Here is a 16,278-nt window from a genome sequence, read left to right as displayed (position 1 = left end):
CTTCGAAACCAGGCAATACATAGAAGCTGGAAGAATTTGGAGGAGGAGACTAGAAAAAGCCTAGATAGCCATGCACAGAGCATTCAAGACAATTCTAACGAGGGTCCAGAAAAAGTGAAAAATGTGGGAAAAGTCTGGGACTATGTAGAGATTACTTAAGTAGCAGTGATCCGAATGCTGGTAGAAATACAGAGGGTAAATGACACTCCAATAAGGTTTCACGTAGAACTGAGGTACAGAATACCAGAAACTAGAGTAAAGGCCTTTCTTGTTATACAGTTGCAAAAAACTTGGTGGAATTGTGTCCATGTCCCAGGATTTTGTGGAGACAGAACTTGAGTGATGAACTAGAATATCTAGCAGAAGAAATACCTAAGCAGCAAAGCATTCATGTTGCATGGTTTCCTTTGGCTACTTACACAAAATGAGAGACGAGATAAACAATTTAAAAATAAAATTTATAATTAAGAGGGAATCAGAATGAAAAAATTTGGAAATTCTTATCCTGGTCATGTAAAGAATAAAAAGGTATGTTTGGGAATGAATACTAGGGGTATGGGCCAAGCAACAATTTACTAAAGAGATTAATACAAACAGAAAGAAGTCAGATTCTGTTCATCAAGACATGGGAGAATGACTCCAAGGGCATTTCAGAAATCTCCAAGGCAAGCTAGAACCTTGAGGGCAAGGTTGCCAGAGTAGTACCCATAGGTCCTCAACATTTGGTACCCCCCACCGCCTCAAGACACTACACCCCAAATTCTGGCACAATACCTCTCAGCCACCCCAACTGTAGCTCAGGGGGATCCAGGTGCAGCTCAGCCCACTGCTCCAGAAAGAATAAGTCATAAGCCTTGGCAGCATCCACATGATACTACTTCTGTAGGAATGCAGAATGCAAGACCTATAAAGCCATGGTGGCTTTGCCTAGATTTCAAAGGATGTCAAGGGCAGTTTGGCCCAAATGGAGACTTGCCAAAGAGGTCCAGTCACCACAGAGAGCCCACACTAAGGCAATGCCTAGTGGAGTCAGGGAAATGGGGTAGTCCCCCGAGAGCACAGAACTGTAGGGCCACCAGCACTCAACTCCAGTCTGAGAAAGCTGCAGGCATGAGACTCCAACCCATAAGAGCTGAATGGACTAAGCCCAGAAAAGCCATAGGGGTTGGGCTGCCTGAGACTTTGGGGCCCAACTCCTACCCCAGTGTACCCATTGTTTGAGATCCGGAGTTAAAGGAGATTACTCTTCAGGTTTAAGACTTAATGTTATTCTCCTTGTCAGGTTGTAGGCATGCTTGGGGCTTACTACTTTTTTGTTGCTTATTTCTCCCTCTTGGAATTGGAATGTTTATTCTATGCCTGGTCCAAATTTTTGGAAGATAATATTCAACTGCATAGGCTCACAGCCAGAGAGGAAATTGCTTCAGGATAAACTATGCCTTGAGTCTCACCTATGTCTGGTTCAGATGAGACTCTGAACTTTAGACTTTTGAGTTGGTACTGAAATGACTTTGGGCTACTGGGATGAAATGAATGTATTTTGCACATGAGAAGGACATGAATTTGAGGAGCAAGCGGTAGGGCAAAACGTTATGGCTGACTGTGTCCCCCAAGTTCATGTGTCGGACACTTGAGAGCCCTCATGCATGGATTAAGGTCATATGGCAGGAGTGGGTTAGTTATCATGGGAGTGAGTTCCCGATAAAAGGTGGAGCTCACCCCTTTCCCCTCTCTTGCTGCATGCTCTCTTGCCCTTCTGCCTTCCTCTCTCAGACGCTGCCTCAGGAAGCCCCTAACTAGACACAGGTCCCTCAACCTTGGACTTCCTGGCCTCCAGTACCGCAAGGTGCTACATTCATTTCATCCTATTCTTTATAAATTGCCCGTCTCAGGTATTCTGTTCTAGCAGCACAAACACACTAAGACAATGTATAAAGTATCTTACAAATACCTGGGCTTGAAGATTGTTATTTTAGTCTTCTCAACTTATTTTCTTGCTTAACATGTTCTATAAAAGTAAATGTATAGATGATTGTAATCTACCTTTTAATTACACCCATGTTAAAAAAAATCCTAACCAATTAACATAGAGATCTTTTAAACATGTGTTCATTACCCCATACTTAAAATACAGTACACTACAGTAACCATTTCTTAACAACTCATGGCTATTATCATCACTGTAATGTATGACTTTGATAGATTTTGTGTAGACTTATTTATATTTTCACAAAGTGGTTCCAAGCTAAAAAAATAAAATAAAAATAAGACTAGGCACAGTGGCTCATGCCTATAAGCCCAGCACTTTGGGAGTCCGAGGTGAGAGGATTGCCTGAGCCCATGGGTTCAAGACCAGCCTCGGCAACTTGGTGAGACTTCATCTCTACAAACAAAAAAACCAAAAAAAATTAGCTGTGCATGGTGGTGTGTGCCTGTAGTTTCAGCTACTTAGAAGGCTGAGGCAGAAGGATCGCCTGAGCCCAGCAGGTCAAGGCTGTGGTGGCTGTGAGTGTGCCACTGCACTCCAGCCTGGGAAACACAGTGAGATTTCAATTCAAAAAATAATAATAATAAAATTAAACTTTTATGTCACTTGTTTTCTGTTCAAACTGCCAGGTATCTTTTGAGAGTTTTTAGTTTGTCAACTCTGGAACTGTGCCCCTTTCAAATTTGCTGCTTCTACAGTAAATAATTGTATTAAAATTGTGGTAAAAATTAAAGTAGGCAGAATATACTGCTGTTATGATCTTTGTTATGTACAATATGACACAATACTATAATGACATTTTACATGTGATTCTGCTAGCTAAAATCTCATAAGGCCCTCAATTATACCGGATCCCCAAAATACTGGAATTATCTTTTCTAGGGCAGGCCCCTTGTAGTACAGGATTCCCCCACTAGATAAGTATTCTAGGAACCCATCAGTTTTTATCTGGATGTTTTTGAGAAGGTTGCATCACAATTTGCAGGAGAAACATCCTGAGTTATGGCAAACAGGTAACTGGTTCTTCCTCAATGACAACGCATCTGCCCACACTGCACTGAGCATTCAGCAGTTTTTGGCCAAAAGTCACACGACTCCCATGCCTCGGCCTCCCTATTCACCCAAACTCACCCCGAGTGACTTTTTTGATTCCCCAGATGAAAAAAGTCCTCAAAGGGACACATTTTGCCAATGTGGAAGAAATGAAAGAAAAAATGGCAGAAGTACTAAAAGGCATCAAAATGGACAAGTTCAGAAGCTGTTCTGAGCAGTGGAAAAGGTGTCTTAATAGGTGCATTACATCAAAGAGTACTTTGAAGGTGACTGAAATTTAAACATAAGAATATACAATTTTTAATAAATAAATTCTATGTTTTTTAGGTCCCCCTCATATTGTTGTCTTTCAAATCTCTTCCTTTACAAATCTATGATTACAACCAGAATAAAGTTTCTAAAATAAGAATTTGATCATCTTATTTTCTTGGTTTGGGATCACAGCTGCATATTGCCTGAAGGAAAAAATTCAAACTTCTTAGCATTATAGAAAGGTCTTTCATAACCTAGCTTCAAATCTCATTTTCTGCCACTCCACAGGCTTCAAGTCATAAATAACTACTGGCCAAGCCTTAATACAGCAAGCTTTTTTATATCAACATAAGTGCAACTGCAGAAGTTTATGATAAGCCTATCTTCACCAACTTCCCAGAAAAACAAGTGTGACCTAGAAAGTAATGCCTAGTCAAGATCACAGGCAATGACATGTGTACCAGATCATTACCTCAGTCACTACATCCAACAAACATCTTTGGTACTCCTATGGGTCAACACACCTTGCACAGGCATGTCCCTTTGCCTTAAATATCACCGCTAGAATTTTGTTGCCAAAATCCTACTAATTTCCTTAAGACAAAGCTAAAATATTCCTGTGAATCTCACCTGGATTCTCTGTTTATCTCAGCTCTGTCTCCTATGTTCCCATAAAATACTTACGTATTATTGCATTTATGACACTGTATCACAATTATTTATGTAGAGTTCTCTTGCCATAACATGGATGTGAGGTCCTTGGGGACAGATATAGTATAATTTTCCTTATCTATTTATCCCTAACACCTATAGAATACTTACAGGTTTTAAAAAAAAGGTTCAGATTCTCACATTTTCATGAACTGCAAAATTACCCTCCCATTCTGCCCTATGAGCTTCTTCCCTATTTTACTGCATGTTTAAATAAATTATAAACTATAAAGATATAGGAAAAGAACTTAAAATATACACAAACTGAAGTTTCAAAAAAATCCAAGTTTTTAATCAAAATCTTATCATACAAAACACTATGATCTTGGGACTAACATAATACAATTTTCAACAGTTTCAACAATGAGTCAATAGCTTAACAAATATGAATACCTGTTACGTCCTAGCTTTCCAACAAACATTCAACAAGATATGCATTCATAATACAGTGAGATAAGTGCTACAACAAGACCTTATAAAAAACATGTAGAAAAGATCCCTAATGCAGACTCGGGAGGTCAGAGAGGCTCCCAACCTAAGTGACGTCTACATGAGAATGGCAAAAGATGAGGTGCAATTAGGCAACATGGGCGGAGGGACTGCCAAGAAAGAGGAGGAAATATGCCAGGCAAAACTGCCGAGTGTCAAGGTCAGAAAGTGAGAGTGAATATGCTCAAGTAACTTAAGGAAGTTCAGCTATACTGGCAAGCAGAATGGAAAGTGAGGAGGGACAAAAGATGCTGTGGGAGATGACAGAGAAAGAGCCTTATAGAAGAGTTTGGATTCTAACCTAGAAGTAATGAGAAGACATTGAAGGATCTTATGCACGTGAGTCCCAAAGACGTCCACTTCCTAATCTCTGGGATTTGAGAATCTCTTAACTGACAAAAGGGGCTTACTAGATGAGATTAAGTTACGGGTCTTGAGATGGAGATAATATCCTGGATTATCTCTTGGCCTCAAAGTAATCACAAAAGTCCTTACAGACGGTAGCAGGAAGGTAAAGAATCAGGGAGAGAGGATATACACAGAAAAGCAGAGGTCTGATGTTATGAAGATGCTCTACTGCGGGCTTAAAGATGAAGGAAGGACCACAAGCCGAGGAATGTAGGTGGCCTCCAGAAACCAGAAAGAGAAACTGATTTTGCCCTAGAGTCTCAAAAAAAAAAAAAAAAAAGTGAACATGCTGACACATTGACTTTAGTTCAATGAAACTCATTTCAGACCTCCAGCACTGTAAGATAATAAATTCATGCTGTTTAAAGTCACTAAATTTGTGATGATTTGCTACATCAACAATAAGAATGAATACAGGTTGGGCGTGGTACCTCAGCCTGTAATCCTAGTACTCTGGGAGGAAGAGGTGAGAGGACTGCCTGAGCCCAGGAGTTCTAGACTAGTCTGGGAAATTTGGTGAGACCTCATCTCTACAATAAATCAAAAAATTAGCTGGGCATTGTAGTACTCGCTTGTAGTCCCAGCTACTTGGAAGGCTGAGGTGGGAGGATTTCCTGAGCCCAGCAGGTCAAAGCTGTGGTAGCCACTGTACTCTAGCCTGGGTGACAGAGTAAGTCTCTGACGCAAAAAAAGAAGAAGAAGAAGAAATGAATACAAAAGGATAAGTTCAGACTTAAGTTTCCAAAAGGTCACTCAGGCAATGGTGTAGAGAGGTTAGAAACAGCAAGACTATAAGAGGGAGATCAAATAGGAGGCTGTCACAAGAAATCAGATAAGAGAATTAATGGATCCTGGTCAGGAGTGGCAGCAATGGGAACACGAGAAGCAGATATATCCAAGAGGTAAACAGGAAGGAGACTTTGCAGAATTTGAGGATTAAGTACAGAAAAAACAATAGTCAAAAATGACTTTCAGGTATCCAGCTTGCGTAAAGAGGCTGAATGTGGAGCTATTCACTGAAATCACAAAGAACTAATTTAGAAGGGAAGATGACACAGTTTAAACACATTAAATTTCAGGTGACTTGGCCATGTGCAGTGGCTCACACCTGCAATCCCAGCATTTTGAGAGCCCGAGGCAGAAAGATCGCCTGAAGTCAAGGATTCAAGACCAGCCTGGGCAACATAGCAAGACCTTGTCTCTACAAAAATTTTTTAAAAATTATCCAGGCATGGTGGTGCACACCAGAGTAGTAGACCCAGCTATTCTGGAGGCTGAGGTGGGTGGCAAGCCATGAGCATGCCACTGCACTCCTCCCTGGGCTATGGAGTGAGACTCTGGCTCAAAATAATAATAAAAAAAATTTTCAGGTGACCAAGAAACACCTAATAAATGCTGCCTTATTCTGTTTAGGATAATATAAAATATATCATAGACTTGGTGACTTATAAACAAGAGAAATGCATCTGTCAAATTTCTGGAGGCTGGGAAGTTCCAAGATCAAGATGCTGGGCAGATTCAGTGTCTGGCGTGACCCACTTTCTTGCTGCATTTTCGCATGGTAGAAGGGGAGGGGTTTTCTCTTGGCCTCTTTTATAAGGGCACTCATCCTATTTATGAGGGTTCTCCTCCCCTGACTTAATTACCTCCTAAAGGCCTCATAGTATCACTTTGGTGGTAAAGATTTTAACATATGAATTGTGGGGGAATATAAACATTCAGACTACAGCAAACACCCAGTTGGCAATAAGATACTTGGGTCTGAAGGTCTGACAAGATATCTCTGTACATGAGATGTCAATTTAGAAGTCATATAAATGTGAAGTATAATTATAAAACCAGGAAAGTGAGTAAGTCACATAATAAGTATAGGCAGACTAAAAACACAACAACAGAACATACTTTTGAGGAGCCGCAGCATTTAGGTGATGAGCAAAGGAAAAGAAGCCTATAAAGGAGACTCAGAAAAAAACTATAAAGTAGGAAGAAGATCAAAAGATTATGTAATCACAGAAGCCCAAAATGGCAGCAATTCAATCAGAAGAGATATTCACCAATATCAAATAAGTTGTAGCTATTCTTCTTATTCAAATAAAGGAAGAATCAATATGTGTCTATTAAATTTAATAATACACCTGTTATTGACTGTGTTAGGCTGGATTCTCCAGCAACAGACCCTGAGATGAGAACTCAGGTGTAAGTGAGTTTCTTTTTTTTTTCTTTTTTTTTTGAGTTGGAGTCTCACTCTGTCGCCCAGACTGGAGTGCAGTGGCCGCTCCCAGCCACCGCAGCCTCGACCTGCTGGGCTCCGGCCATCCTTCCGCCTCAGCCTTCCAAGTAGCCGGAATTCCAGGCATGCGCTACCACGCCCGGCTGATTTTTTGATTTATTGTAGAGATGAGGTCTCGCTGCCCAGGCGAGTCTCGAACCCGTGGGCTCAGGCAATCCACTCACCTCGGCCTCCCAAAGGCAAGGGATTACAGGCTGAGCCACCGACTAGCCACCCAGCTAGTGTAAGTGATTTTCTAAGAATGTGCTTCAAGGCTGGACGTGGTGGCTCATGCCTGTAATTCTACTTTGGCAGGCCAAGGCAGGAGAATCACTTGAGGCCAGGAGTTCGAGATCAGCCTGGGAAACATAGCAAGCCGCTATCTTTACAAAAAATATAAAAATTAGCTAGGTGTGGTAGCATGCATTGGTAGGCCTATCTACTCAAGAGGCTGAGGCAAGAGGCTCATTTTAGCCCAGGAGTTGGAGGTTGCAATGAGTATCATCATGCCACTGCAACACAGCTTGGGTGACAGAACAAGGCCCTGTTTCTCTAAAAAGGAAAAAAAAAAAAAGCTCATTAGGGTAGGTCTTAATCCAGATGACTGCTGTCTGCATAAGAAGACAACGTGAAGACACACAGAGAATACCATATGACAAAAGAAGCAGAGACCAGGGTGATGGAACTGCAAGCCAAGGACACCATGGACAGCCACCCTTAGAAGCTAGGAAGAAGCAAAGTAAGAGTCTCCTTTGTTCGTTTCAGAAGGAACAAGGCCCTATCAACACCTCCATTTCAGCTTCTAGCTTCCAGTACTGTGAGACAAACATTTTCTATTGTTTTAAACCATGGAGTAGGTGGTGTTTTTTATAACAGCCCTGGAAATGAATATATTCCAGCTATTAATAATTACATAGTCTGGAGAAATCTTCCCTTCTTTCAGGATTACCATGGCAGAAAAGAATTACAAGATGTCTATGAAAGAAAAAAAAAAACCACAGAAAAAATGGAAAAGAAAACCATCCAAGAAAGCAAAATGTAAAATATACCTCTGAAATGATTTACTACAGGATTCATGAGAAAGTTTCAGGAAAATAGCTTCCATACAAGAATACAAAGAATTTACACCTTCACTATCTGCTTTTCAGAAACATGAGACAATAACTAGACTAAGTGTATTTTTAAAAAATATTTTGTATTTATAAAATAAAGTGATACTAAGTTACCTGACTGAAGTCCAAAAAAAAGTTCCTCATCTTGAAGTAGTTCTTGAACACAATCTAATCTCATGTTAATGGTTTCAATATCAACTAGAGGTTCCAATATATTAGAACGAAGTCTTCTACTCCCTCCAGGAGTCTTAGTATAATTTAGAACACCAAAGAGAGTGTGATTACTCCTTTGAAAACACAAGTTAGAAACTGTCATTAGGTAAACAAAGGAAAATCCAGGAAAACTGCATTTTAACTTCATAATTCAATAATCCTATAATCTACACCATTGATTCTCTAACTTTATTGTACATACAGATAACATGGGATTCTAATTCAGTATGTCCAAGATAAATTATGAGAACCTACATTTTGAACAAGCTCCCAAATACGCTGTCAGTGAACCACACTTAGATTAACAAGGATGGACCATATCTCTTTGCACTTAATGATTTTTTTCCATAGATCAGTTACAATATTCCGACTAATACAAAGTTTTCTAATCCGTGACGTTCCATCAATAATATCAAGATGCCAACAATATATCTTTACGGGGGGCACTTTTACATTGATAAAATGAGTGTTTAATTTAAACACCTTGTTCTAATTTAAGAAATCATAGAAGAATCACAGATAAAATAGAATTTCATGATTTCTAAGTGATTCTTATAAAGAAAACATTTCATTGTACAATTTTTAGACAATTATGATCACCTGTAAAAAATCTGGTTAATCTTAATATTCAACAAATATTTATTGACCCCTTAAGGTACTCAAAACTCTATGCTAAGCACTGGGCATACAGGATAAACATGATTCCTACCTTCATGGGCCTTACATTCTAGTGGCCAATTGCCAATATCTTTGATCAGTTTACTGGCCATGACTAAAGACAGAAAAAGGGGGGACACTTCCAAGATGGCAATTGAGTCAGTCAGGAAGCGTGCATCTCTGCATAAATGAGTGGGCACAGGGACAAATATGTATGCATGTCAGTAAGTAGCTGTAAGAGTGTCTGACTGAGTGGGGACACAGGAACAAGTGGTTTGAGCTCTCCTGCTGAGGTGGCTACCCTATGTAGCTACTCAAGACTCAACACATTCCACAGCCCAGAGGCAGGCGCCATCTCTGCGACCCTACCCAGAAGAAAGTGCCACCCACTGCCAGTGCCTCCCACAGACTTCAGCACCAGATTGAATATTGGCAGTGGAGAAAATACACCAGAGGAACTAGTTGCCAAGTCCTAGCAGAGGACAAGACACAGAGACATCCCTACAGTCTTAGTCCTGGTAACAGGGCAGACACAGGCTCCGGTCTGCCCATGTGAACAGCATGGCTACTCCCTGAGGCTAAAGGGTGAATTCAGCACCTCTCTGAAGCTGACCAATGCCAACCCAGAGAGGACACCCTGGGTGCAGTAAGCCCAGAGGGACAGACCCTGATGAGGACACTCAGGTGCCCCATCCCCCTCACTGAAACATTTGTGGTCTATAGCTGCAACTGGAGATGAAGCATCCAGTCTGCAGCAGATGAGTGGGGGTGAATTTTAAAGTGGCCCAGCTCCCTTTTCTCAGTGATTCACAAGACGTGTGATTCAGGTGGGGAGCATCCTGATCAGAGAGGGCTGAACACAAACATATCTGTTGAAGGCAGTTTGTAGTCTCTCCCAAACCACACGGTGAGCAGGGAACAGATCTAGAGGTTGGAGGCCTTCCCCTCTGCCACGAGCCAAGAGCAGTGGTACTTGGGTCACGTCAACAAGAAACTCGAAGTTTTTAAGGTTTTTTTGTTGTCGTTGTTTTCCCCTGGTCTCTCTATATAGCTTGCAAGGGGTGTGTGTATTTCATTTTGTTTTATTCCTTTGTCTTTGCCTTTTTTCACACAAGGGCATATACGAGTGTGAAAATGTCCTCATAGTGTCAGCTTTAGTTTGTCTATTTGTTGGCTTGTTTGTTTTTCCTTCTCTTCTTTGTTCTCTTCATTGTCTTTTCTTCTCCCTTCTCTCTTTCTTAGCTCCTTTTCTTTTCCTTATGTTATTTTGTACCCAGGGGAGACACATACATTCTCACTACATGGACATACTGTGCGAAGTGGGTCCCTGGGAGCCATACTCTAATCAGCAAATATTGTGATCTGCAGGCAATTTTTAAATCTTAGCACCCTACAACACACCTCATTCAATCTTAAAGCTGCAAAAGGGCAACACAGCTCCCCACCTCCAACCCAGCTTCAAAATGGAACAAATCCAGAGACTTTACCAAAGGGAGAATAGGGGGTTGAGTAAAAAGAAGTGAAAACTACCCCCTCTCTCACTGAGCAACGGAAGTAGAGAGAAAAGAAAAATCCATCACAAATGAAGAGAAATCAGCAAAAACAAAAAAACAAAAAACAACAACCACAGGCACCCCACAAAATCCAGAAAGGAGAGTGCATGAGAATACAGACTTCAGAATTCAAACAACAAAGAAGAGAGCCCAGATGGACTGGTTTCAGACCACAAATGCAGAGATCAAGGAATGGTTGGAAAAAATGAATAAGAACCAAGAAAGGCAAGACAAAAACATGAATTAATTACAGAGATGTAAGCTACAAAGAATATAGTCAATGAAATCAATAATAAACTGACAAGCATGGAAAGCAGAATTAAGCAGGCAGAAGAAAGAATCTCAGAAATTGAAGACCAAAATATGGAACTAACCCAATCTGTTAAAAACATAGAAAGGAAACTTTAAAAGATAGAACAAAGACTTCAAGAGATGTACGATTATATTAAAAGATCAAACTTACACCTGATTGGTATTCCTGAAGCAAAAAGGAGAATAAGAGCACCCTGGAACAAGCATTTCATGAAGTCATTCAAGCAAACTTCCCACATCTCATCAGAGACATGACCATCCAAACACAAGAGATTCAGAGAACCCATGCAAGGCATCAAATGAGAAGGCCAACTCCTAGACACATAGTAATTGCTTACACAAAGTAGATATAGAAGAAAAAATCCTAAAGGCAATGAGAGAGAAAGGTCAGACTACCTATGAAGAAAGACCAATTAGAATAGGAGCAAATTTATCTACAGAAACACTACCAGCTAGAAGAGACTGGAATTCAATCCTCAAAGTTTTCAAACATAAACAATTCCAATCAAGAATTTTCTACCCAGCTAAGTTTCATCGGTGATGGATCAAAATCTTTCCCAGATATCCAATCTCTAAGAGATGATACTGCCTACAGACCAGCTCTACAAGATACATTTAAGAAGATATTAATCAGAGAAGAAAGAAAAAAAAAAAAAGAATGACCACACTCTTCCCATGAATGCAGGAAAACAGAGAACCAACATAGCATGTATTGTGACTGCAAAATTGAAAACACACACATATATGGACCCAAATATCAAAAGAAAATTAACAAATGAACAAAACTCTGTAAGAGCTTCATGACAGGGATAAACTCTCACATCTCAATTATCAGCCTGAATGTCAATGAACTAAATGCACAACTAAAAAGACATAGAGTGGCAAACTAGATTTTTAAAAAATGACCCAACAATATGCTGCCTCCAGGAAACACATCTCACCAGAAAGAACACTCACAGATTCAAAGTTAGAGTATGGAAAACAAATTTTCAGGTCAATGGAACACAAAAGAAAGCAGGAGTCGTGATCTTAATATCAGACTAAACAACCTTTAAGCTATCAAAAAAAAGACCAAAAAAAAAAGAGTAGAGGGATATAAGCAATAAACATATAATCATATAATTTCAGGTACATAAACTACTAAAACAAAAAACAGGAATACATAGAAAATGACCGGGTTTGCTTTAGTTGGGTTGATTGAGAAACACCTATCTATGATTTGACGACTGAGTTGTGACTTGAATGATTAAAAAAAGGAGGCAGTAATGCAAAAATGAAGATGGAATGGGAATCACTACAATGATAATGATGACAGCTAACATATATTGAACACTTAGTATGTACCAGGAATTGTTCTAAATACTTTACATGTGTTAACTTGGTTAATTCTAATAAACACATTATGAGATAGACGCTATATAAGCCACATTTTATACCTGAAAGAACTGAAAACACAAGGAAAGTAACTTGTCCAAGATTTCCAAATAAGTAGAAGAGCTGCAATTTAAGCCCAGGAAGTCTAGCTCCAGAATCTGAAAGATGGAGGTTGGTGCTTTGCAAGTGGGGAGTAAGAATAGAGGAAAATGAATGAAGCAAGTCTACATAGGCCAGAAGACCTTGTAGGCCTACTGTAGGCCAAAGGATTTGGATTCTATTGTAAACATAATGGAAGCCACTGGAAAGTTTTAAACAGGAGAGTTGAAAGATATGAGTAATGGATTAAATTATCACATGTTGTTATTATTTTTTTGTTATTTACCACAAATTTTTTTTTAAACTTGATTTTGGTGAAGCTTCTGAGCAGTTCAGTAACAACAATACAATGATTAAAAATATGTTTATTCAACATTTCTCCATCATTAGCCAGGCACAGTGATACATGCCTGTATTCCCAACTTCTCTGGAAGCTAAGACAGGAGGATAGCTTGAGCCCAAGAGTTTGAGACCAGCATAGGCAATAGCAAAACCCTGTTACTTAAAAAAAAATTATCCATCAAGTAATTTTTAAAACTTTAAAGTAACTATTTATAAAAAATATATCATAGAAATATAGCAATATATTTTGTAATAAAAAATGGGATGATCTTACCTACAATCTTGATTATTAATTAACAATTCAAGGTTTTGGGCTGACGATGAATCTATCATGGCTGTCTGTTCACTGCCCTGGAAACAAATCTTCAGTGATTTTGGTGCGTAAACTGAATTTTGAATAAATTCAACATATTTTAACAAAGCTGCAAGAGCTGCAAGGCAGTAATACCTGTAAGGTGACCAATGATACACCACTGTAAGTCTTTAGTATAAAAAAAATCACTGCTATAAAAGGAAACATTTATTGCACCTTGAGAAAAATTATAATTGCATAGATTGCTTAAACTCAAAGGGAAAAAGTACACCAAGTGGTTATTTTTGAAAACTAGGTAAAAATCTCTAAATCGTGAAAACTGATCAAAATAGACACATCTTTGAAGCCTGACATTTATGGTATATATTAGAATCCAATTAATCCTTTGTGGGAAGACAACTTTCAATGGTAATTTGTGTCAATTTTTGATGTACCATTCTAAGTATTCAAATAATGTTGGAAAAGTCTGAGACTTTAAAGGTAGAATCAAAAGGTCTCAATGTATATGGTCTCGATGAGAATAATCTTTGTGATTAACTGAGTAAATAGGTGATCTACTCTGGGCTCAAAGAGAGTATCTATTTAGCAAGTTCTAAGATATCTGTTCTAAAAATATCATTCTCTGTCTCATGTTAAATATTTTAGGAGTAAAGATATGAAGTAACAGGAACACAGCTTTAACTGTTTTTTACTTCTATGCCCTCATGTTTCTAGTTTACTGTAGCTATTTGAGCTTTTCACTCCAAAGTATAGTGAGAAGCAACCATTAAGTCAGTAGATTATGACTAATTTGGACAAATGCTATATCAATCAAGTTAGCAATGTATGCTTAGTGCATACATTTTAGTTAACTATTTTACTATCTCAATAATTACTAAGTGTGTGCATGAGCCAGGAACTTTTCCAAGAAGTAGGGATACAGCAGAGAACAAAACAGACAACAGTCCTTATCTTTGTGGAACTCATACTATAGTATTATTTTCCTTAAATTGTGGCTTAGTTGATATCATGTTGTTAGCTGTGGGCTTATGAAAAATAAATAAATAACTTACTTGGATTGAACCTCCATTAGGACAGTGCTGAATTCTGCTATGCATAATTGCTCAATGTACTCTAATCCTTTTGTTTCATTGAAGTATTTCCTTTGAATAGTAGTGAAATTAACATTCTGAAAAGAAATTTTAATTTCAAAATAAATGTCTAAGTGCTATGCACTTGCTCAAAACTGTTTTAAACACATGCTTGCACATGGCTTAAATATGATAGCTTAAATATGGTTTAAAGCTTATTTATTAATGTTTTTAAATTTTAAATAACATTTCCTAGTTATTTATAAACAGAGAATGATTCTCCATCCTGCTAAGCGAATTATAGTACAGTCTGTAGCTCTTACTAGACTTTACTCTCTTGTGAAATTTAACTGAATTGGTTAGATACATTTTTAAAAATGAGAATCTATGCCGTTTAGTAATTTTATTCTATAGAAGTAACATCACACAGATTTTTACATTAATCCTTTCAGTCTGTCATAATTAAGAAAGGATAGATCCTTGTAATGTGCTAGGTGAAAAGATGAAAACGGCAATTCTACGTATCAAATCTATGATATACTATTTACATAAGTGGAATTAAATGTATTTAGAATAAAGAGAAAGATATAATGGAACTTTAAAAGAAAACAAGAAAAAAAAAGGACAAAGTTGTTGAGTAAAAAAGTTGAATAAAAGTAATGGGTATAAGAGGTAATATACCAGTGGACTGTGAAAGAGCTGTTAAGACTGAAAAAAAACATAAGCAAACAAAGAACTTATGTACCGAGATTGTTTTAACAATTATCTAATTTAATCTTAACAATAATTCTATAAGTCTCATTAACTCCAAGTTTCCTACAAATAAAATTCTGAAAAGTACTTTTTCTAATGTCATACAGTTGATATGTACCAAAGCTGAGTTTCAAATTTAGACTCCTTTGACTATGAAGTTCATGTTCCTTCCACTTCATATTACTTTCAATTTAATGAAGATCTTTTCATGTTTTTAAGAGCTAGGGTCTCACTATGCTGCCCAGGCTAGATTCAAATTCCTGGACTCAAGTGATCCTCCCCTCAGTCTCCCAAGTAGCTGTGACTACAGGGGTATGTCATGCTCTGTGCCTGGTTAATGAAGGTCTTTTTATGGTAAGTATGGTAATAATAGTAGTAAGGACAATAATATTATTGATTTTTCTCTCTGCTTAAAATACTTTTACCTCACTTCTTATACTTTTACATCACTCTTTACTCCCTTCACACCTTTCAGGACTTTGTCCAAATGCAACCTTGTCAATGAGGCCATCTCTGAATACCCTATATAAAATATCAATTCTCTAGGAGTTAAGTGCTATTATTGCCCCTAATTTACTGATGAAAAGAAACTGAAGATAAAAGAGATCAATTACTTTATACAAGGCCACTCACAGTCAGGACTTGAAACTGACAATCTAGGACAACCTTACTCCTCTATTATTTTTTTTGAGTTGGAGTCTCGCTTCGTCACCCAGGCTAGAGTACAATGGCATGATCACCCAGCTCACTGCAGCCTCAGTTTCCTAGACTCAGGCAATCCTTCCAACTCAGCTTTCTGAGTAGCTGGAACTATAGGCACGTGACATCCACCTAGTTAATAAAAAAAAAAATTTTTTTTTGTAGTGACGAGGTCTTGCTATGGTGCCCAGGCTGGTCTCAAACCCCTGGCCTCAAGAAATCCTCTCACCTTGGCCTCCCAAAGTGCTAAGATTACAAGGATGAGCCACCATGCTCAGCCTGACTATTCTTAAGCACTATGTTATACTGCCTTACTCAAATGTACTGAAATTGTGCTGTTTTTGCCTTTGGATGACTTATCCCATATTCCATGTGATTCTGGTCGGCCTGTCAATTGTTATCTCAGGGTAAAAAGCACATATCCTAGGATTAATCAATCATAGGGTGCCGCTATCTAAATAGTGATTAGTCTAATGTGTAGGAAAATGAATAACGTAGGATGAATCAACATCCTCCCCTGGAATATATACAGACACTGAAAAAAAGTTATTTTTCCTCTGGGTTAACTGAGCTGAGATGACATCAGCATGGAGCCATCAGCAATTATCTTCT

The 16,278-nt window shown here is 38.5% G+C and overlaps 1 protein-coding gene across 1 annotated transcript in view; it reads right to left on the bottom strand.

Annotated features, from left to right (window-relative positions):
- The window catches only part of MSH4 (mutS homolog 4), an 85,128-nt gene that overhangs the window by 60,620 nt on the left and 8,230 nt on the right, over positions 1–16,278 (bottom strand). The window contains exons 4-6 of the mRNA XM_008055084.1: positions 14,197–14,312; positions 13,106–13,279; positions 8,396–8,568 (exon numbers count right to left, since the gene is read on the bottom strand). Coding sequence (XP_008053275.1) covers positions 8,396–8,568; positions 13,106–13,279; positions 14,197–14,312 — 463 coding nt within the window. The remainder of the gene's footprint in view (positions 1–8,395; positions 8,569–13,105; positions 13,280–14,196; positions 14,313–16,278) is intronic.

The sequence above is a fragment of the Carlito syrichta genome, unplaced genomic scaffold (genome assembly GCF_000164805.1).
Source record: "Carlito syrichta isolate Samal-C Ts95f unplaced genomic scaffold, Tarsius_syrichta-2.0.1 Scaffold301654, whole genome shotgun sequence".
In the NCBI taxonomy this organism is placed as follows: Eukaryota; Metazoa; Chordata; class Mammalia; order Primates; family Tarsiidae; genus Carlito; species Carlito syrichta.
Note: the sequence above shows the minus strand (reverse complement) of the source record. Positions and strands in the feature narration are given on the sequence as shown.